Source organism: Limulus polyphemus, unplaced genomic scaffold (assembly GCF_000517525.1).
Source record: "Limulus polyphemus unplaced genomic scaffold, Limulus_polyphemus-2.1.2 Scaffold196, whole genome shotgun sequence".
Classification (NCBI taxonomy): domain Eukaryota; kingdom Metazoa; phylum Arthropoda; class Merostomata; order Xiphosura; family Limulidae; genus Limulus; species Limulus polyphemus.
This window is the reverse complement of record NW_013665806.1, coordinates 712954-737040: the sequence shown is the minus strand read 5'-3', so window position 1 is coordinate 737040 and position 24087 is coordinate 712954. Positions and strand designations below refer to the sequence as shown.

General features: G+C 30.3%; 1 protein-coding gene across 1 annotated transcript in view; it reads left to right on the top strand.

Annotated features, from left to right (window-relative positions):
* The window catches only part of LOC106478286 (leucine--tRNA ligase, cytoplasmic), an 82421-nt gene extending 58972 nt beyond the window's left edge, over positions 1-23449 (top strand). The window contains 12 exon segments of the mRNA XM_013938815.2: positions 4789-4927; positions 5751-6021; positions 7791-7854; positions 9218-9401; positions 12174-12408; positions 13265-13408; positions 17395-17514; positions 17860-17967; positions 18311-18415; positions 20045-20143; positions 20741-20873; positions 23183-23449. Of these exon segments, the coding sequence (XP_013794269.1) occupies positions 4789-4927; positions 5751-6021; positions 7791-7854; positions 9218-9401; positions 12174-12408; positions 13265-13408; positions 17395-17514; positions 17860-17967; positions 18311-18415; positions 20045-20143; positions 20741-20873; positions 23183-23388 (1808 nt within the window). The 3' untranslated portion in view covers positions 23389-23449.
* Positions 23450-24087: the final 638 nt, after the last annotated feature.

Sequence of the window (24087 nt, the reverse complement as noted above, 5' to 3'; positions counted from 1 at the left end):
CATTTGTGTAAAACAGTTAAGAACACAACTGTCAAACTTGAAGGAATGAGAACTTGCACGTCGTTCAGGAGTACATTTATTTATGACTCTCTGTGAATCAGTGCTTGAATTTCTTGCTCCCTGACAAAAAAATCTACAATCCCATTTTACTTCCATTGCTTATTGGAATTGCACTTCTAGATATTTTGAAGAACTTTTTCATCCTGCACTTGACAACTGGTTGGATTATTAGCACATGTTTCTTCCAGCAAGATTGCACACCTCATCTTCATTTTTGTGCAAACTGCTAGATTGGCTGTGAGGTATTGTTATCCTGGGCACCCTACCCTCAATGCCTAATAATAATGAACTTTTGTCTATGGGGTTTATCCAATCCATAGTTTAGATTCTTTGTCAAGATGTGCTTTCTGTTCTTATGGATCGTTCATGGAAACACTTTAAAATTTTCCAAAATGTTTTTTATCTATGTTTGATGAATAGTAAAGAAACTAAAGTCTTTGGAGGCTATGCAGATGTGATATAAAATGTGATGATATATAGACCAACATGCAGTTTACCACATGTTTCCACTTATCTTTATTGAAAATTATTATGTTATAAAATGTGTATAATCAACTGCAGACTCCCTTTATATTTTGGATCTGTGTTTCGGCCCTTGGACACATAATATGCTTTGTGCAGGCTCTCATATCTGACGATACACTGAGTATATCACTCGTGTCTTACAACACAAACTTGTCAATCACCAGTCGAGAAGCAAAACCCTCGATTCAAATTGGAAATGAAAAGGTGCTCACTAATTTGTATGCAATTTTAGTAAAAATAAGCTGTGCATTTCTATATGACCAATTTTGGAGCTCAAGTAAATTTTTTAAACCTTAAACCAGACTATTTGTCAATTCTGGTAAAAAATATGGTAAAATCTCGACATTAATGGTACCCTTCCGAGTGCGTCCGAATTCTCTCTATAGCAAGGTGCCCTTAATATAAAAAATGAGCCACGCAAAGCTGGATTCCACATTAATCGTACTAAATTTCTAATTTTTAAGGTCCCCCATTTTGTTTGGTGTATGCAGGACACATGTTCTTGAGTTGCACATTCTCATGACATGGAGTGTTGTCAACAGGAAATCTCAGGGGGTGGATTAGCTGTGCCCTTTTTTCTTTATTATTGGTAACAAAGTTTTAAAGTACTTCTCTTCAGAGTTTGAACTGCTAAACGTTTCACATTTCTGTGTTTATTTTACTTTCAAACTGAAGTAGAAATCCACTGAAAATATAGCAACAAATTATCACTTGTGTCATTAGACTGTTTACGTAACACCGTAATACACTACTCTTGAGAGCAACAAAGCACACACAGAGAAATAAGCCAAATGTCCTCTGCTCTGAGAACGTGATTTGGAATTAATCAGCTTATGTATCCTACAGAGTGTTTACAATGAGAATTCCCCAGAATAATAAGATTGCACAATGAATCTGTGGAAACTTTTATCATAATATATCGTTTGGAGCTGATCCAATAAACATTGCAAGTGTTTGAATATTGGTCATCCTTCTGGATTGTTTGGGATTTACCAGTATACCATACAGGAATAATAAGATAACTGCCTGCTTGCTTTATTGAATGCTTGTATAGAGAATGAGACTAAAAACACTGCCTTTAATCCAGAACATCAAGATGCCCATAATTTTGGTTACAAATAGTATAAAAAAAGAAAGAGACTGAAAAAGTCTGCTGTTAATGGCACTGTAGCCGTTGTTTCGAGGTTTCCATTAATCACGGTTTTGTTTCAAGTTCTGCATATCTGTATAACCAATTCTGGAGTTCAACCAGATTTCTCAACCATAAGTTAGACTCATGTAGTCTGTTCCTAATACTGTTTAGTTATCTTGAAACCTGTGTTAAGTCCATTGGCTGTTAATACTTAATGGCCATATTATCCATAGAGTTATCATTATATAGCATAATTAGCCTTCCACCACTGATTTTAGCTATTTAATGTATGGGTATGTTGTCTGAAAGTGTTCACAACCTTCCCACTATTTATCTAGATATATTAAAATGAAGTGGTATTTGTTCTTGGGTTGGTCTGTTTTATATCATTTGAACAATTCTGACAAACTAAACTTCCATCAAAAATATCTGCTACTAACAAGTTTTGGAAGAATAACTGAAATGTAAGCAAGCAGCACAAACAGAATGTTACCAAATCTGATTATGAAGAAGATAGCCTTTCCATTAGGAGTCTTAAGCAGGAATATTTTTCAACCCCTCACCCACCTCTTAAAAAATACTAATTGCAATTTTTCTGCAAACACATCACGTGCTAATAGACTTGTTAAAAAGTTATTCCTACTCATTAACACCACTTCACTGGTATCTCAAATCATGCGCAGTATGTGTGTACTGCACCTATCAACTAATCAGCACAAGTACACTGTATGAGTACCAGAATGAGAAGTGTCTTGCTGCTGTAAATTTTTAAACAGCCATCTGTTACTGAGTTCTTTCATTGAAAACACTTTCTTTTTAAATAAGTACAATACTAAAGCAGGCAAAAGTCAAAGTTGGGGTGAAAAAAATACTCATTGATCATGGAGTCCTTTGAGCTGCATAGGGCACTAAGCACTTGCTTAGCCTTTCACATTGTTAGATATATAACTGTATTAAAATGACAACACACTCTACACTAAAAATGCAAACACCTAATAAAATTATACCTGAAAGCAATTTAAAAATTTAGTGTACCCCAGATGTTATGTGCATGTTTCACATTTTGTTGCCAGAAGGCATGGTTGTTCTGGTGCATTTTGTACATTACTTGCCTTGAAAAGACAGTCTCAGTGATGATGCTAGGCATAAGCGAAATCATACCAAGGATTGAAAATTTTCATTTTTAGCATAGCAGTCTTAGATGATTCTCCATTACGTTATTAGCTAGATATCCAGATGGTAAAAACTTTTTATGCCTATTTCATTAGCTAGAACTAATTGTTTAAAGAATCCAGGTAGAAAATATTAGTTTCTTCAACTTTTCATTTTTGGTAAGTTATTCAAAGTATTTTAACTGAGTTTTATGGTTTCTTGGTGATGTAATAAACTTATTAATGTCTAGCACTGGTTGTTGTTTTCCTTGGTCCAGTCTATTGGCCTTGCTTTGTATTATTACATATAGATTCTACTTGTATCTTGCTGCTTATTTGAATTTGTTATCCTCAGGTATGTAAAAGCAAACCTTAAAAAGTGAAAGGTATTGCAGTATCAAATTTAGAATGATAGTAGTAAGTTATAATTAAAATAAAGTATTTGCATACAAGCTGTCTTGTAACAGTATAAGGTGCATATTTAGATAATTTGTTTTTTATTTATTTTTGTCATGTTAAAATTACTCATTCATTGTTAACCTTTTTCTTTGACAAGTGCCTTACATAATCAAGAATATTATGGGCCATGAAATAGATATATCAGAGACTTTTTATAGAAACTACAAAAAATATTAATACTTCTGAGATGCTAGTGTGTCCAAAGTTCTACAAAGTTTACTAATAGGATATTCTGTGAAATACAGAAACTTCAGAACAACTGAAGAAACTTAAAACATATTAGAATACTGGAAAAGATTTGAAAGGCTGTAGAAGTTCTGGAACAACTGGGAACATTTTATGAATTGTAGAAACAATCATAAACTTGACTTTATAACCCAGACAGAGTGTGGCCCCTCATTTCCTAGACATTTCTACAGTTTGTAACTCAATCTAAAATTCACCTGTCAACTAATTATTGGAACTAAACCCATATTTAGAGCTTCAGATCCCTATATCACATCATAAACAGTTACTAGTAAACATCAACTTTATTGTTTAACTCTAAATTAAGCAAAGTATGTAATGAAATTTGACAAATTCAGTTAATGTCCACAAAAGTCACTATACCAGTTATATATATATATACATGCACACACACACACGTATATATAATTATATTTGGGTTAAAAACTCGTATAACTAATTACCTTACTTTGTTTGTTTCCATTAGAGTTATACATGCACAGGCATCATTAACCTTTATGACAGAAGTATTACAATTTGCCCAATTAAATATAACCCTCTGAGATGAATCATATAGAAACATTTATTATTAAATCCTTTATTAATTTAGTAATGTTTAAACATGAAAATATGAAGTTTTGATAAAAAGAAAAAAGAACTTATTTTAGTTTTAGAAAAATAATAACTGTAAAGTTGACTAGTTAAATGTGAACGTTTAAATTCATGTTGGTGTAAAGCTAGAAAGGCTAAGCAAGTTATCTTTTATTCTTAATTGCAACAAATGTTCTCTATATATTTCAAACACCTAAACTGGCACAATTTTGATGGTAGATTAAGACAAGAAACTATAGTTACCATTTTGAAAGAGTTATTCTTACACATCAAATAAACATTAACAGTTCACTAATGTTGCATATGCTTTGTTCTCATATTTAGTAGCTTATACAATCGTCTAAGTCTAAGTACTGATTTTTTTATTATTTCATAATAACTATACACTGCATTTCAGGTGATAATCTGTTATCATCTTTAGTGGAGTCCTGAGAAGGATTGTGATTGGTGGTAGAAATGATGATTTGGTTCTGGACTTTGTTAGAAAGGCAGATGTGTTATTTATTTGTTCAAGCTCTCATACCAACTTGTAATAGGTGTTCAGATGTTTATTTAAGTTCTTGTACTTTCTCTTTAATTTTTTAACTTGACAGTTTTTAGAAGTAGATGGTATTATTTTTGCAGGGACTAAGCTTCCATGGGACAAACAATGGTTAATTGAATCACTCTCTGATTCTACCATTTATATGGCCTACTACTGTGTTGCACATTTGTTACATGGTGGAAGTTTAAGTGGTTCAGATCCACCACCACAAGGCATTAGGTAAGTTTGTAACTTCTATAATAACGTAATCTTACTTATTTGGATGAATCATGGAGCAGGTTAATGTATCTGAAGGTCCAAGGCTCACTTCCTGCTGCTGCAAAATTTCACACCACACTTTGAGACAAGGGGTGCATTATAAGAATGGCAGTCAAATCCCACTATTTTATTAGAGTTGACCAAGAGATGACAGTCGTAGGTGCTGTTTGCTAGCTGCCTTCCCTCTAGTCTCTCTTATCAAAATTTAGGGGAGTTAGCAAAAATAGCCCTTGTGTAACTTTGAATGTTATTGAACAAATCTTCCAGAATTTGTCATTGTTATTCTATTTAATACTCGTTTAACGTACACATCTTAAAATTTTGATATTTGGAAGTAAGATAGCACCCTGAATCATAAAAAATGAATGTGGAAACTTAAGCACATGAAAAAATTGGTCTTTTCAGTCTTAAAGAAAACCCTGTAATATGTAACATTTTATCACACTAGTTGCCACCCTTGAAAAAAATTGACATACAAAAAAATCTTGTTATGTACATATATAATATATTATTGTAAAATGCAGTAAACTGTATACAATTTAGTTTGGATTCAAAAATGCACAGATTTGGAGCCATTAAAGACAGTTTACAAAATTTATCAATATGTAAAATTAATTGTTATTTATATAACTTGTTATTCTTAGTGTTCCTTTTTTTGTTGAATGAATAGCTTGAAGTGTTGTTTTTTTTCTATCACAAGAGAATAGGTTCAATAAAACAGAAAAATCTCCCCCTGGATGACTTTTTGAAACACATACTGTGTTCTATTTTATGATATTTCTAGAGGTGAAGACATGACACCAGAAGTTTGGGACTACATATTTTTTAAGGATGCACCCAAGCCATCTTGTAAGATTTCTGGGGAAGTTCTGAACAAAATGAGACAAGAATTCCAGTTCTGGTACCCAGTGGATTTACGGTGCTCAGGAAAGGACCTGGTTCCAAATCATCTAACATATTTTCTGTACAATCACTGTGCCATATGGCCAGCAGAGCCAGACAAGTGGCCAAAAGGTGTGAGAGCTAATGGACATCTTTTGCTTAATTCAGAAAAAGTAAGTCTGTTATTTAATTTAACTGGTGTGGAGGATATCCACAGCTGTTCTTTTACATATAGGTCAAATTTATTCATTTTATTTAATTATTATTATTAACAATGTTCTTTTTAATCTTTTAAAGGTGTATTTCTTGTAAGCAAACTTCAAAAACTTTGTTGTTTCAGGTGTCCAAAAATTTAAATTATTACATTCATTGGTAGAACTTCACCTTGTTACTTTTTTTGTGTAATAATGAGAAAAATAATAGTATGTTGGTTTGCACAGTGACAAGTAAAATAATGTATGTGTATTTTTAGTCAAAATTTTTTTGTAGCGCATCTTGTACACTGAAACAGCCTTAATTTATTGCTTTATTTTACAAGATTCTACTTCTTTCAAAATAACTTTATTATTTTAAATCCAACATTGTGGATACCACAGAGTTTGTGTGTGCATTTATGTGTATTAATGCTTTCAGTTTGTAAACAAGTTAGTGAATAAGTAAAATCAAGGAACTTGATATTTATAACTATACTTATGTTAGTCCATGTAAAATACTTTTTCTGATTAATATTAGCATTAACCTGCAACTTCAAAGCAACATTGAATTCTTAACATCATCAAATTTTTGTAGTGAAAGTTTTTTTTTTTCCAGGTACAGTGCATATGCATATCCATTCTTGCATTGTAGAGCTTGAGCCATTCATTGTTTTTTGTTTTGTTTTTATTCTATAAATAGTATTACACATGGGATATCACATTATAATACCCTATGAAATTTGATGTTTCTTTTCTATTGCATAATGTTCTTCCTTATAAAAAATTAAATCTTTTGTAAATGTCATTCCTATGTAATTTTATGAAGATGGACAAAACCACTTACTGGTTACTAAGTATTAATTTTTAGTTATTTTTCCTTCCTAGTTACATGGTAATATATATACTCTGCACTTTTTTTTGTAGATAAATATGGTTAAAGGTAATAGTATGCTTTGCTGTGAATAATCATTAACTATGGAAACATTAACATTAGGTAATGAATGCAGTAACCCCAGTGGCTCTAATTTTCTACTCTTTTTAATTTTAGTAATATTTTCTCTTATTTTACAAAATAACTCTGCTGTATTTGCTTGTTAAAAGTTTTATAATTATATTTTTAAATTGAATCTCAAGCACATGATTCAGATGTACTATCCTCCTGTTGGAGTTGCTTAAAGTATTAACCCATCGACTGCTGATTCACCGTATATGAAACGGTCCACCTTCAGCAGTTGAATGTGAGTGTACAGTATACAGTGTACGGCTGATACACTTAATATTTAGAGCAGCCACAATCAGTGGGTTAATTGGTTAAAGATGAAGGCAGATAAGCCCATCTTATTCTTAATTAGTCATTTTGCAACTAGAAACACATTGACATATTCATAATCTCGCCTCAAAATACAATAAAGCTTGTGTTGTCTATGGATTTATATCCTTATTTTATCCTAAATTATGAACAAAATAGCCCTACCTTCTGAAAATTTCAAGCCCTATTTTTGCCTATTTTGTGCTAGAAGAATAGTTCCTTGCACCTAAAACAGTCCCCCTTCATTCTTTTTTTTTTAATGTAAGCTAAAATGACATTTCTTTGGTGGTGGTAGATCTTGCATCCTTTAACAAAATTCTGGTTATTGACTTTTGCTATATTAGTTCTAAAAGTTAACAGATGTTTCAACTTTCAAATTATCTTACATCAAAACTGTTATATAACAAAAAAAGATAAAAACAATATACACTTAATACAGATGTCCAAGTCCACAGGAAACTTTCTGACCCTATCTGATGCTGTGGACAAATTTTCTGCAGATGGTAAGTAACTTTTTACTATTCCATTATTTAGCTGGTTTAACCTTTTATTTATTAGTACATTGCAATCTTAGTATAAGATCAGTTTTCTACTGCTCCTTTTGTTATCAAATAAAAATACTGTTAAACATTTTGATGCTTAAAAACCAAGACAGAATCTAAGAGAGTCGTATTAGATTATTATAATAAAAAATTAATTTTATTTCAATTTTCCAAAATTATAATTGTTACTTTGTAATTTGTAAACAATCCCTAGAACTACTGATGTACTAATGCTTCTTTTTTAAGGAGCAGAATGTCAAAGCTTAATGAAAGTTTAGTTGAAGCTCTTATAAAATCTCTGATATTTTTATTTTTGAAACTTTTACATTTAACATTTAGCGTATTTATTGACAATTCTGATGTCATATGTCATTCTCGTTTTGATCTGGTTTGAATTCAAAGTTATGAATAAAACACTTTTGAGAAGAAATTGTCTTCTATCATCATAAAAGGAATTTTTTTAAATGACTTATACTCTACCCTGTCTGAATTTCAGTTAGTATTTGATTTTTTATGAAATGTGTTAAATTTATGCAGTATTTAAAGATTGATATAAGAGAATTTTTAAAATTTTATCCATATAGTTATTTTAATGTTTTACCTTGTAAAGATTTTTAAAAGGTTTCAAACATTAGATATATCATTGCAATTTTTAAATATGCCTCTTTACCTGTAAAGTATTTTTTATGATTAGTTGTCTGAATAAAAATATGGTCAGGTATAGCTTAGTGGCTAGTGTATGAAGCTGCAGGTTGAAGGGTATAGGATTAAAGACATGATGCCACCATAAATGCTTTCATTTTCAGTTTTGGAAAGTTATAAAATTCAATCTTGCTATTCAGTTCAAAGAGTTAGATAAAGCCCAACTTGTGGTAGCAAATGCTGACTGACTGACTACCGTTTCTCTAGTTAGTAGACGAAAATTAAGGATAGTTCTTGATTTCTAGGAGTATCTGACCTGGCTGTTTAGGCCATCTGCTCATAAGGTGCCATTCAAGTTGAAAAATTCCATTGTAATGATTGCTTTTCTTTATAATGAAACTACACTGTTATATTTTAACTTTTTGGTAGCTATTGTGGATTAATATGCCATATGTTCCTAGATTCTTCTTTGTGAATGTTACGAAAAATCAACCCCCAGTGACTTGTTTTTATAAAAATATAGTTTAAGATCAAGTAAATTTTATTTATTTGAACAGATACTAAAAATAGCAATTACATTTGAAAAGTATTTATATACTTGTGACTCTTACTTTCACATGAAGTATAAATTTTATGAGCAATCTGTTTATGTTGTTATTAATTAAACTTGCTATTTCTGCAGGAATGAGGCTTGCTTTGGCTGATGCAGGAGATGGTATAGAAGATGCAAACTTTGTGGAAACTATGGCTGATGCAGGAATTTTGAGACTATACACTTTTTTGGAATGGGTAAAAGAAATGCTGGCATACAGAAAATCTCTCCGGAAAGGTCCTGTAAACAGTTTCAATGATAAAGTTTTTCAGAGGTGATTATTCTGTACCATTTTCTATTCAAGTTTATACATAAGCATATATGTATATAGATGAGTACTGAAACTGAGTAAACTCATAAACACATTTATGTGGCTTTTGAGTCCTTTTTAGACAAAACTGTAGTCCACAGCAGAGGGTATGGCTAGTCAAAGAATGCATTAAGCCTATACATCAAAGATGATATTTTAATTTTTACTTTTGGTGAAAATGAAAAGAAATCTGTAATATATATATATATATATATATATATATCATAACACATTATTAATTCGTTTTAGTGAGAAAATTTGACTGCAACATAAGTAAACTAAAAACAAAGTGATGAAAAATTGCATCATTTATTCATTTGTATGGTCTTCTCTTACATATGTATGTTGGAATACAGAGATTGGAATATGGGTACAAAATACCAAACATATTCAACTGGAGTTTAACAAAATTTTAAGAAAAGTCATTTTAGAAGGTCATAATACCTTGGTATTAAATAGAATTTCCTGTCTGATGATATTTGTTATTTTTTAACGTTTTTATCTATATAAATTGTACACTTGTGTTTGTCTTTCTGGAATTTTTATCATAAATTTTTTGATCAAACACTACAAATCTCATATTGCTAGTAAGGCCTTTGTCTGAGGAGTCTGAATTGCATATTGGTTTTTCCATTCAAAATCACGTTACCTGTTTTTCGTTCAGTCAAACTTTTTAATGTAACGAGTATGCTACACAATGGCATAATATCATTGTCATCACATGACGAATATCTTGATTTCAACTTTAGTTTTCTTTATTTGTGAAGTATTTCACATAAACAACACTTAACCTGCATGTAATTTCTTAAAAAAGAAAGTGAACATTACACTAAATACAATTACTGTGGGCTTTCTCGACTTGTTTAGGTCTAAGTTATGCATGAGCAGTTCGTTCAAAACCATATGCTTATCATTCAGATATTTCTACATACTCAGCTAAGTTTAGCTTCTGCTCATTTCATAGACTGCTATAAACACCTTTTAGCTACTTTATTCTTTACTACAGGTTTTATTCTTCATTTTTGTGAATTTCTTTGTTTCAACTTGCAAAATATCTAGTGTGATTTACCATCTGCTTGCTCTTGGAAGATTTTTCTGTTTAATGAGAATGCACTTCTAAATCAATTTGCTTATTTTTCTATTAATAGGCTTATAAATTTTGTAATTTTGACATTTCTGCCATTTTACATGATTAATCCTAAAATGATAAATCAAAGTGTTTCGTAAGAAATGAAAAATCTGCACATTTCTGCATTTTTGCCTTTGATAATTAACATCTTTATTAATTTTATCCAGTATTGTGTATTACCATGGGAAGGCCTTAAAAGAATTAGAAAGTACTTGTTTTTCTGCTGAAAAGTGACTAGTATTGACATATCAAATTCAACTTTTGTAATACTTCCAGTTGATATATTTTCATACCAAGTTTAAACATGTCAAAAGTATAACTACTTTAAAAAAAACATTTAACATCTTATACTTAGTTTAATAATTCATAGCTGGCTTGTATAAATTATTATGCTCCATGTGCTGATACAAAATGGTCAACTATGAATAGTATAAAAGCTATTCTACCTATGAAGGTGTTTCTAACTATAAGCAATGTATTCAAGTAAACAAATAGTTCATGTTTAATATCCCACATCTTGAAAATGTACACAAATAGCTACATTCATAACAAATGTATAAATAACAGAGGTTATTTACTAGTATGTAGTAAATATAAACTACAAGCATATTACAATTACATACATTTGTACTCTGTCAAATGATTTTATACTCTGAAATTTTTACAGATTTAATAACATTTATGATACTGTTCTAAAAATAAAGAATAAAAAAGCACTGGTAAATTCATTTATCTTTTAACTTCCTACTTTATATGTTTTCAACCATTTATGTACATTGATAATTTCGTTTTTTGATTATTCTGTTTGATATAATGAAATGTTTCTTATTAAATCAAAGAACAATTAAATATTTTAAGGTGCAAGTGTATATAACTGTAATTTTGTTTGTGATTTATATTCAATATACACTAGTAAATAATTATTTTGGATAAATATTGCATTTTGTATCAGCTAAAACTCTTGCTTATTAAAAAACTATAGAAGTATGACAGTGTTGTTTCGTAGTTGCTATCCTGGGTTCATGGGTATAACAATGGGTGACAAGAGATGCGTACTGTGGTGAGCATTGCAGGCAATGTTTCTAACCCTGCTGCTTTCACATTAAATTAGATGATATTCATCTTCTGCCCTACTGTTTTCATTAAAAATTATACTATAAATTCAGCTTAAATTCTTTGGAAATTTACTAAAATTTGTATTTATTTATAGTTAGCAGTTTATGAGCTATTATGTGATTTGTATTATACTTTTGCTGTTTTGCAACATTTTTTAAAATATTGTTATCTAATTTTATGTTTAAGAAACACTGGACTAGCTACTTTCCTTCTAGTTTACTTTCTTAAAATTAGGGATGGCTGTTTACAGTTAGCCCTTGTTTAGGTTTACATGAAAACTCTGAAACAAAAACTAATCATTAGGTGCTGAAGAACTGAGTCATTAAAAAGTTCCTAAACTACTCAATCCTTTCATTAGAAACATATTTGAGTATTTAATGTATTTATTAGTTTACAATTTTTTTCTTAATAGTGTTATACCACATATAAAAATTTTATCCATTTTAAAAGAACATATTAACAACATATAACATTTCTCTATTTTTTCTTAGTGAAATTAATCAAGGAATTATTCTAACTGAACAAAATTACATTCGAATGATGTATAAAGAAGCTCTACGAACGGGTTTCTTTGAGTTCCAAGCAGCAAGAGACAAATACCGTGAATTGACTATCAATGAAGGCATGCACCATGATTTGGTATTTCAGTTCATTGAAATTCAAGTCTCGATTTTGTGCCCTATCTGCCCTCATATCTGTGAATATATCTGGAAATTGCTTGGTAAGGTAAGACAATCATTAATATTACATTCACCTTAAGTCATTTCAAATGTCAGTAAAATGCTAAATTTAACCTTTTTTGACTTTCTGGTCTACAAATTGCTTGTTTTGATATTTCAATACAAATCAGTAATTGTTATTGTAGATGTATGCAAAACTAAAACTAAACTTAGAACTACATTACAGACAATTTGTTCTTTTCATATTGAATCCACGTGTTGAACAGAACCCTAAGAGTAGGAATTCTGATGTGTTAGTACAATAATGGTTTAACAGTAAACCAGGTGTAACTTGGGATTTAGAATTACATGTATTCTGTTGTTCACATTTTTATTTCTTTGGATGGTAATAGTGTACATTGTAATGATTTGTATTTTACTATAGTCAATAGACCTGAAAATTTATTATATAAATAGCCCATGATTTCATTGTTTTGATTTCAATTTTTATATCCATTTCTCTTCATTTTCACTTCAAGTTTAGAATGAAACACACAAAAGTGTCATGAAGTCTGTTTTTGTTTCACCATTTGAACAAAGTGTTAGCAATTAAAAGAACTACATTGTTGAAGGCTTAAAATATACCATAAGCAGAGAAACTGATGTGTATTTCGGTTATTACTAAACTTTTACAAATTATTTCTCTTATAGTCAAATAAAAAAAGCCATAATTATAATGTTAAAAAGGAACTTAATGTAGAGTTATTTATATATATTATAAATAGTAGATTGACAAATAGAAAGAATACTTTAACTTCTTTCTTAAATTTTTATATCATGTCTATTGCAATTAATTAACAAAACATTTTAACTAGAATCTCTCTTTTTTTTTTCTTCTTTCTTTTACCCTCTTGTGGGATCAGGGAGAAAGTATTATGAGGGCTAGCTGGCCAGTTCCTGGGTCAATAGATGCAATTCTGCTAAAATCATCACAATATTTGATGGATGCAGCACATGAGTTTCGTCTTCGTTTAAAAGCTTTTGCTCAAGCAAGTTTGAAAACAAAGGTAAAAATAGGGTTGAATAATTGTAAAATATAAATAGTTTTTAAAAGTACAGGAAAATTTCATAGGTATTGCCTAGAGTTAAAATAGAAAGTTAAGTTTCTAATTTTCTTTTTATGATTTTTGTATGTTCAATTTAATTTCATGTTTATTGGCTCAGAGAAGTGCACAAAACATACTATACATAATATACTAAATTGCTAAATATACTAAATTTTAGAACAATAAGTGAAATGTTGGTTCATCTAGGTCACTCCATCCACTAAACTAAACTAAAGTTAAAAACAAAACAAAAGAACTCAAAGCCAGCTCTTATCCTTGAATTGTTTATCAAACTTTCCTTTAAACACCTTTAAATCTACTGCATCCACTACATTGAAAAACACTCCATTACGAAGGCCAACTACATTGTCAGAAAAATAAAACTTTTCTAGCTGGAGATGACTCCTACCCCTGCCAAGATATATATTTTTGTCCCCTAGTCTTACCACACTCACTATTAAGTACGAAAAACAATGATGCAGCAACACTATCAATTCTTTCAATAATTTTAAACATCTCAGTTAGATTCTCTTCTTTTTTTGAAGAGAAAACAGTTTCAGAGATCTTAACCTGTCCTTCCGAGACTGAACACAATACTCAAAATGAGGCCTAACCAGTGACCTATACAATAAAATCATAACCTTTTTTACTTATATGAAATATTTCTGTAGATACAACCTAAAATCCTATTTACCTTGCCACTAGCAACAACAAACTTCTTGAATGGCTTAAGAGATTGATCAACCAAAACACAAAGATCCTTTTCTTTCATAATACTGTTAAAGTTACAATTCAGATGCATTTGCCCTTTATTCAACCAACTCATTAAAGGATCTAAATGCTTTTGTAAGGCAGGATACACTTCCTCACAGCCAGCAACACCCAAGACCTTAATATCATTAGCAAATTTGAGTAATTTATTGACCATTCCTTCATCTTTGTCATTGATGTAAATCTAAAAACAAAGACCCTAACACATAGCCCTGAGATACCTCAATTGTGATATTAATCCAGTTTGACTAAACTCCATTTATAACAATCCAACACTCTCTTCCATCTAGCCACTTTTCTATCCAATGAGCCAACTTATCCCCCATTCCTATAGAGATAATTTTTAGCAATCCTTTAATGTGTGACACCTTATCAAATGCTTTCTGAAAACTCAGACATGCCAAATCCACACCCTTACCTCCATCTACATGATAAGTAACCTCTTCAGAGAATGTCAAAAGAATAGTAAGGTAAGATTTTTCCCTTAGTGGAGCCATATTGACTGTCTAACAAAATTGTTAACTTTATTAAATAGCTTTGCAAGGTGTCAAGGACTTACAAAAAATAGTTGCAAATGGCTCACATATCCAATTCTTAACCTTCTTCAAAACCCTTGGGAAAATACTGTCTGACTCAAAAGCTTTATCATTTTTAAACTTACCAATTTTTTTCTTAACATGATCAAAATTAATGTGATTATCTCATTTGATCTTGTTTCAACCTAACAGAATGAGTAATATCGTTTAAATCTTCATTAATGAAAATTGTGAAAAAGTAGAATTTAGTTACCTAGCCATATCAGAATCATCAGAAATGAGCCTTCCTTTATCATCCCTCAAACGTCCCTACCCCATCCTTATATTTTGTTTGCCTTTAATGTATTCAAAAAAATCCTTACTATTAATTTTTACACTATCAGCCAAATATTATTCTTATACCCTTCTCAATTTCCTTATTTTATGATTAAAATAATCCTATAAGTCTCTTGTCATAGCAGTTAATTTAAACTTCTTGAATCTGAAATGTTTTTCTTAAAGTTTATCCCTTATACCCTTTGTGAGCCAACCTAGCTTTTTTATTTGTAGTCACCCATTTTTTTATATAAGGAACATGTCTATTTTATATTATTTTTTAAAGTTTTCAACATGTCTATTTAAAAATGTTTCCACATTTGATTAGTATCTTCAGTTGCCTATTTCAGAATGGATAATGTTTTTTGCATTTCTTTAAAATTTGCTTCCATTTTTTTTAAACTTGTAACCAAAATCTCATTATTCCTGATATTCACATACAGAGTGAAACATCAAATCTTAGTGAGCAGCGAACAGTTGCAGCCAGATGTTCCTCAATCTCCACCCTCTCAACCATTTCTATATTAGAAGTTAATAACAAATTCTAAAATAGCATTGTTCCTAGTAGGTTCCCTAACCAATTCGTGAAGACAACCATCCTGAACAGTTTATTAAAACCTGTTCCCATCATGGTTTGACTTTAATATTTCCCAATCTATATGCCTGAAATCAAAATCCCCATAATTATGACTTCATTATCAACTGAAATCTAAATTTTACTAGAGTTTTTCATTAATATCATCAGTTTCATCTGGTGGTCTGTAACAAATTCCATCTAATGGCCTTCTCATTCTGTATCCACTACAAAAGTCCAAAAACATTCAATCTCATTGCTATTATCTTTGATATTTTCAAATTCAACAAGATGTAACCCACATTTTACATGTAAACCCACTCCTCCTCCCCTCTTTTTTAGTACTCTATCCATATCAAATAACCTATAACCCTGTATTTCAAAGAAATATGTGTCTTCACAATTGTTGTTAAAAAGTACATTATATTTTTCACTATTGTAGTTGGAAAAGAGGTTCATCCTAAGCCTTCAATTATTATCTTAAATTTCAAGTCAATGTGAATGTTGAAATGTTAATGTCAATCAATAGAGCAAAACATTTGAACTATATGACTCTAAGGTTAAAACTAGACTTAGGTATGTTATTTGAAACTAAGAATGATTTTATATGAAGTGCTTTGCCATGTGTTTTCCATTACTGGTCTTTGTAAGATTTTATTCATGATGTTATTAAACATATTTTGCTTTGTACTCATGTGCACATTAAAATGAAATACCAGGTCACATCTTATCATTTTAGTATTGCTGTACATGTACAAAATGGTTATAAAGAAAACCTCATATCTAAAATGACTCTGACTTAAAAAATTATTTGTGCTAGTTAAACTAAACTTTACCAGAGATACATTGAGTTTTATTTAAGAAAGTTTAGGCTTGAAGTTGTTTCTAAACCGAATACTACACATCTAAAATGGTTTTCTCACAATGTAACATTTTTGAATATCACCTTCCAACAAAATGGGGCAACCCTTCATATTTCTCATCCCATTAAAAGTCTTCTAACAGTCATTATAACTGGAGAAAAAATCATAAGCTGATTATTTAGGCAGATTATTTAGGTTGTTAAGAGTCCCAGGTGTTATAATCAGTAGATTTTTGGCGGTGGGATTTCCTCAAAGAGAATGTCTATCACATGAAACTTGGAGGATCTGAAAACGACCATTATATAGGTGATTGTGAAGGTTATTGAATGCTTTTCAGTACAGATGACACTTGCAGTGGCTTCATTTAGAGATAGATTTGTTATGCTAATTGGGAGTGATAGAAAGCATGTTTAGCACCTTCTTTGACAGTTTTTGAAACATTCTGTATCATGTAAACATTTGACTGAATATAACTTCTATTGTAAATTTTCCCCTAGTAAAATTTAGTTTCCCAGGACAAGCAATTTTTGAGATATGGTCATTTTGAACATGGGATTTATTTACCATCACTTTGTGCTTTAATAAGTATTGTCAAATTATGATTTGGAAATAATTTTCACTACTTATGGAAATATATGAATTAACAAAAAGATGTATGTTTTTGTGTTTATTTATTGAAGGTATAGTCAAATAATGTGTTGAAGTGTCAAATTTTCTTGTATTAAGTATTTGAATTTGTTTTCCCTTCATTTTTTATTTTTGCTAACTTGATACTGTTAAAAAAAATCTTGGGCAACTAGGAATTAAAATATACAAGAAGGTATAACTTGGATTTTTTTCTGAGATTTTTTTTACTGAAAGTACTTCTTGTATCCTTAAACTTTTTAGAAAGGAAATAAACCAACATCCACAGCACCACAAATTCCTACTCATGGCACCATCTGGGTTGCGAAAACCTTTCCACCTTGGCAATCAGCTGTACTAAACACAATGCATGAGCTAAATAAGGTTGGTAATTAAAACAAAAGTATTAACATGAAAAGTAGTACAGTTTTATAATCAACTGTGACCTTTTTGTTTTATTTTCTTTTAATGTATTACAGAATGTGAAATTAGTTATTTAGGATATTCCCATTAAATCTTTAATGTGTTAATTCTTAACTTAGAAAATTCTAGAGTTTTGTTGTCAACTTGGTGCACTGTACTACTAGCTTTTGAGGCACTTTGGGACAGGACTAACACTAATTTTAAAAAGTGGTGTTTCCTATTGAGAAGTTTTTTTCTATTCATAATGTTTCACAATACTGTAGCTGTTGAGTTTCCAAAAGTCATACAGTGTCTCTTCTTCCATAGCAACATGGCAGTTTACCTGAGAACAAGGTTATAGCATCAGAGTTAAAAAATCTACCAGAGCTGAAGAAACACATGAAGAAAGTGATGCCATTTGTACAAGCAACAAGGGTACCTGATAAGACTTTTATAGAAGCTGAAGCATTTATTTTAAATATTCTGATTATGCTATCAACATATATAACACTTTATAAGATAATTTGATGTTATAAGTGTGTATGTATGTGGAATTACATCCAGATGTTTAATTTTCACTGAATTAATAAAAAAAAACACATGTAAAATGAAATCGGTTCTCTCAAAAACTAAAAAACAAATTTGAAAACCAACAGTAAGTGTGATCTGTAAATATTATAGAATTATGTATGGTTTATTTCATTATTTACTGCTTATTCTTACTTTGAGCTTCAATTCAGTATATTAGCCAGCATTATTTTGTTTGTTTTTTTTCTAGGAGAAAATGGCAAAGCATGGGGATAAAGCTTTGAGCCTGACTTTAGATTTTGATGAAGTGCATGTTCTAACACAGAATCTTACATATCTCACAAACACACTAGAGGTAAGTTAAATTCCAATGGTTCTTTGACCTTTAATATAAACATTTATAGTTTGTTGGTTTAGATGTTTTCTCCTGTTAAAAATATTGATACGAATGATTAAATTTTTTATTGGAAAAGTTATTAATTAAAAAAAAGGTTAATAATTATATAGACTTAGTTGTCTTTATTAGAACGGCGGGTCTTGATTATTATGATGAAAAAATCAGGCCCACAAATTAGAATACCCAATTTTTTTTGTATCTAGTGTCAATTTGTTATTAAATTTTTCGCTAATTTTAAAAGTTTTAGAGGCCTCTTGCATGTGATAAAACACCACATTTCACTATGAATGTTTTCAATAACATTTTTTAAAGGTTCTTTGTGGAATAGCAACAACAACAGTGGGTAAAAGTACCATGCTTTATCTTATAATTTTCACAAATCAATGCCAAGAAAAACTTTCAGGTAAATTTACAGTGAATTTTTTGCACATTTGTGATTTAAGTTACTGATGGTGAACTACAAATGTGATAAGAAAAAAATGTTGTCAATGATCATTGTTTAGCCTCAAAACCTTCCTCTTCACACCTTCTTTAATACTGGATTATACTCCAGATTTAGAAATACTCTAAAAATGCCTTAATGATTTTTTAATTTGCAGCTTATAATTTATCCCTAAAAATATGTCAGTAGGTATTTTAAGAATTCAGTAAACAGCTAAAATGGTATAACAAAAATATCAAATATAACAACTTTAACTGTTGAGAAACATAGTTTTATTTGATGTTTTTTCTATCCCATTTTAGCTGTTTTTTGAATTTTTAAAATTTTGTAGTGTGTGGGATACCTCCAGCATCTATATTCAACAAAAGGTATCTGAAAGTTTAGTATTGTGTACAAAAATCTTATTACTTAGAATTTCAAGTTGAGCCCCCCTCTTAGACATAGCACAGATAACTCATTGTGTAACTTTGATCTAATAAGAAAGAATGTGCAAAGAGCATTTATTACAGCAGGTGAATTCTGGCTTTGCAGATATTTTCTGGGCAGTGATTTTTTGCAGAGAAAATTAATTTGAGATTTCTATGTTTGCAATGCATATCATAAAGTTTCAGCCATTTATACCGAACTTTTGCAACTCATAGTACTTTCTTTGGTTTAGGTTTCCTTACACAGAATTAACATCTATGGACCAAGTACAGTCCAGTGGTTAGCTTGACAAACTTTGTTTGGGCCCCATTATGGCAAAAAACAAACTTTGGGGTTATGGATCCATTATAAGAGTAATAGTCACATCCCATTTTTTAGTCAGACAATAGTTAGCAGTTGGTGGTGTTGTCTAGTAGTTTTGTGTGAAATTCAAACAACAAAATTATGTTTTTCTCTTAATGTTTAGCTTAAAATTTTCTCCTCTGATTCATAACATTAATGCCGTAAAACTACCTTTTTCATTGCTATTTGTGTATATACTTCGGGATTTCATTCTTTAATATACCAAAACAAACTAAATCAGTCAACAAGTTTTCTTCCTCACACACATTAAATGCAAAAATCTGACACTGCATGCTTTAAGCATTTTGAACGACAGGTTTTTTTTTCTAAATATGTTTCATATACATATATCTTGTGCACCCTTTTTTTCTTCACAGCTGGAATCTCTGAAGATAAAATATACTTCTGAAGCTGCAGAAGAAAAGATTCAAGAAGAATGCTGTCCTGGACAACCCTATATAATTTATAGTTCAGAGGTTGGTGATTTTAGGTACATTTACCTGCACATTATAACCAAACGTGTTGACATATAATATTTCTGGCTACTAACTGATCTGTCCAAAATGAATGTGAATCTATGGTGCATTGCTGCAGAGGCATTTGGAGTCAAAATAATACTTGGAAAGATCTTAGAGATCATTGAATGTTCAAATGTGGAATATTGCCTAATCATTCAAAATTCATCACTTCTTTCTCACTCCATGCAAGATTTGAAATGTAAATTGAAGTTGTATATCTGGCATTAAATCCATCATACGACTCTTTGCTTAGAGGCTTTGTAAAACTTTGGTTCAGTAACAAAAATAATATGTTACAAATGTTTAATACTTTGAAAATGTTTGTGTATCTAAAACATACAAGGATATTTTGCATGTGTCTTGTAAATATGTTACGTTTATTTGATATTTAGTCCATGAAATGATAATGTAGTAGCATTTGCTATAAGGTATAATTTTATGTAATAATAATTTTTATTCTCAGTGTTTAAGTTATTAATATTTGACATCTTTATATTCTCTGGCTTAACAAGAAGTAATAGTATTATACCAGGTAGAATTATCTACTATTTTCAGCCTTCTGTGATGGTCACTTTTATCAATCCCCAACCCTTCAGCAGTTTTTTTGAAGTTCGCTTGCCTGTATATGAAGGTGACACCATTTTGAACATTGCTACAAGAATGTGTAAGAGAGAAAGGGAAATTAAAGGTAAGAACAGATTTGTTGTAATGTACATTGTGATATATAGTGGCTTGGCTTGATTTGGTGCTGTATCTTGCAGTTGTTAGTGAATGTACATATGCTTGTTTTAGTTTTTGTAAAAATAAAAAGCACCCTAAAAATAATTATGAAGCCAATCTATCATTCTATTCACCACTTGTCACCAATTAATTCATTATTCTGAATTGTTCAGTAGATAAGCTGTTTATAACACTGAATATAGCTATGAAACCCATTTTATCATTAAATTCACCACTTCTCAACAGTTTAATTATTAGTACCATCAATACTACATATTCTGTAATTCTATACAAGTAAAGATTCATTGTAGTGAGTTTAAGACAACTTGTAACATCGTATATAATATACAATCCACCATTATAAGAAGCCTAGTCTTATTCTTTTGATTTACCCATTGTCCAGGATTACTAATGAGGGGTGAACTTCACTGAAACCAGTATAACCCACATCAATGCTACAAAATCTTCAAATCCTGTATAAATATAATTTCACTGTGGTGAGTAAAGTACAACTCAAAACACCATACATAAAAAGCAGCTTACTAAAATGAAGACATTATAAAATTATCATAACATTATGGATTTAATTTTTGTTCTTTTACATACACATACCTAAAAACCTATCAAAACTATATTTTTGAAATTAGATGCAGTTTCACCTAAATAATAAAAAATTATAATTTTTTTATGTATGAAAAGTTTTGCTCCCCAGTGGCACAGCGGTATGTCTGCGGACTTACAATGCTAGAATCCAGGTTTCAATACTCATGGTGGGTAGAGCAGAGATAGCCCATTGTGTAGCTTTGTGCTTAATTACAAAAATAAACAAACAATGTAAAGTTTTAACTACTCAAGAAGTGTGTTATGAGTTAGTAAAAAATAATAACTCCAAAATGCAATAAACTATAGGCTTTATTACTTGTTATTTTTATTGTATATACTTTGATCAGTCAGTAGATTATCTTTTAAATAACAGATCTTTTTTTTTTAATTTTATTATCCTTGACTATTAATCCAGTATCAAGTACAAATATTAGTGTGAAATATATCAAAATGCAGATGAGGTAAAAAAGTGTAAAATGATTAACCCTTTCACTGCACAATTAATTTTTAGGCTGATTCCCAAAAAAGTGTCAGTTATCCACCAAAAAATAAAAGTATGAATTTGACCCTTTGTATTACGTTTTAAATATTGAAAGAAGCTGTATTTTCTATACTTGACAGTAATATTTCTTGAAAACCGAATTTCGCAGTCAGTGGGTATTAATTTTTATTTGGATATATCCAAACTATGTAGCAATAGGGTTAATGCAGACAATAGTAGGGTGTAGTGCCAAGAAAAATATTTAATGGAAAGTGAAACTTATAAGGATTAGCATGTAATTTGTCAGAGCTTTATAGATTTATCTCATTATGTTACTATGTAATTAAAATAGTTAAGTGTTAGGTACAGCTAATGTAGCCATTTGGACTAAATATCTGTAACACTGACTGAGAGGAAGTTTGTATACTTTTAAAATTCATGTTTATGGAAAAATTAGCATAATTATTTTTCTTGGTTCTTAGATTTACCAGAAAAATTCATGCAAGCTTTCTAATGATATGTTCTTTTACTTTAATCATCAAACAGATACACAACTAAGATTTACAAACTGTTGGTGTAGCTTGATGAAGCATGATATCTTTCTTTCTTGCATGTGATAGCATTGTAGGTGTTTCCTAGGGCAATACATGGTCTCCTAGGTTTAATGGGTAAAGTATTTGTAATTATGAGCTGTTCTATTTTCTCGATTTACCCAAGAACTTCAATTTTTTATAATGATTTTAAATACATAGAAATTTAACTTAATATTTGTGCATGTTTGTATATGTTTAACTTTTCAATTGCTCCCCCGTGGCACAGTGGTATTTCTGTGGACTTACAATGCTAGAAACCGGGTTTCGATACCTGTGGTGGGCAGAGCACAGATAGCCCATTGCGTAGCTTTGTGCTTAACTTTAAACAAACAAACTTTTCTATTTATTTTTCAGGGATATTAATGTGGAATCCATCTAATATGCCGTGAATCATTTTACAATAGATTTTATATATTTAAGTCATCATTGCTTGTTTTTGGAATTATTTGTAAAAATGTGTTGTCTTTTTGCCTATTGATATGAAGTTTTAATATTCTGTGAAACTCTTATTAGTTCATTGAAAAAAGATATAAGCAATTAGAAACTTGTGGTTTTTTTTTATTCATAATAAGTAAGCTTATTGGTTTTATATTCATTCAGACCCCCATCAAGTGAAATTCATGCGTTATGAGAGTATCAGTCTTGGTCCACGTACTATTCCTGTTTTAAGTAGACCAAATGAGGGAAAAATTGAAGTGTCATCATCAGCAACCTTTCATCTTGAAGATGATAGTAGAGCTGTTCAACTTAAAGAAAATGGAAAAATGTTAGAAGTTGGTCAGCAAATGGTGTACTGTGTATCTTGATTCTTGAGAAAGTTAAAAGGGAATTGTATTCACAATAAATTAAACTGAGATTTGTTAAGGATTTGCTATTGGCTTTTTTCTTTATGGCTGCTTTTAAGTAAAGAAGAATTTCTAATTTAATTTTAGTCTATTTTCAGACTATGTAAGTAGAGCACTATAGCTTAAAAATTTTGAAAAAGAATTAGGTACACTATACACTTATTACATACAAACAACCAAAGCTGAAGTATATATATTATAATTTAAAATCATATATATAATTCATTATAAAAAATACTATATTTCTTTGAATGTGTAGTTGTAAATGACAAATTACATTCATGGTCTTTTTCCATAAAACTGTAGCATAATATATAGTTCATGTTTTTGCATATGTATAGAAACTGTAGCTTATTTTCTGAACTACCATGAATTCAGAGCTTTAAATAATTGTATCTTTTTTCCGTCAAAGTCCACATGGGCAGGTTCAATTACTTTAGAACACTTTTTGACAAGACAAATTATTCTCCTCTATCTCTGTTATTACAATATATGCTGTGAAACTCAGAAATCGTCACTATATGCTCTCTATGGCTAAACTCACTATCACACAGTGACCTAGTTACTTCCTTGCACTAACTTGGTTGTCTATATATATATATATATATACACATACTGACTGAGGTCTTAGAACTTTCTACAAACTACAAGTACGTTATG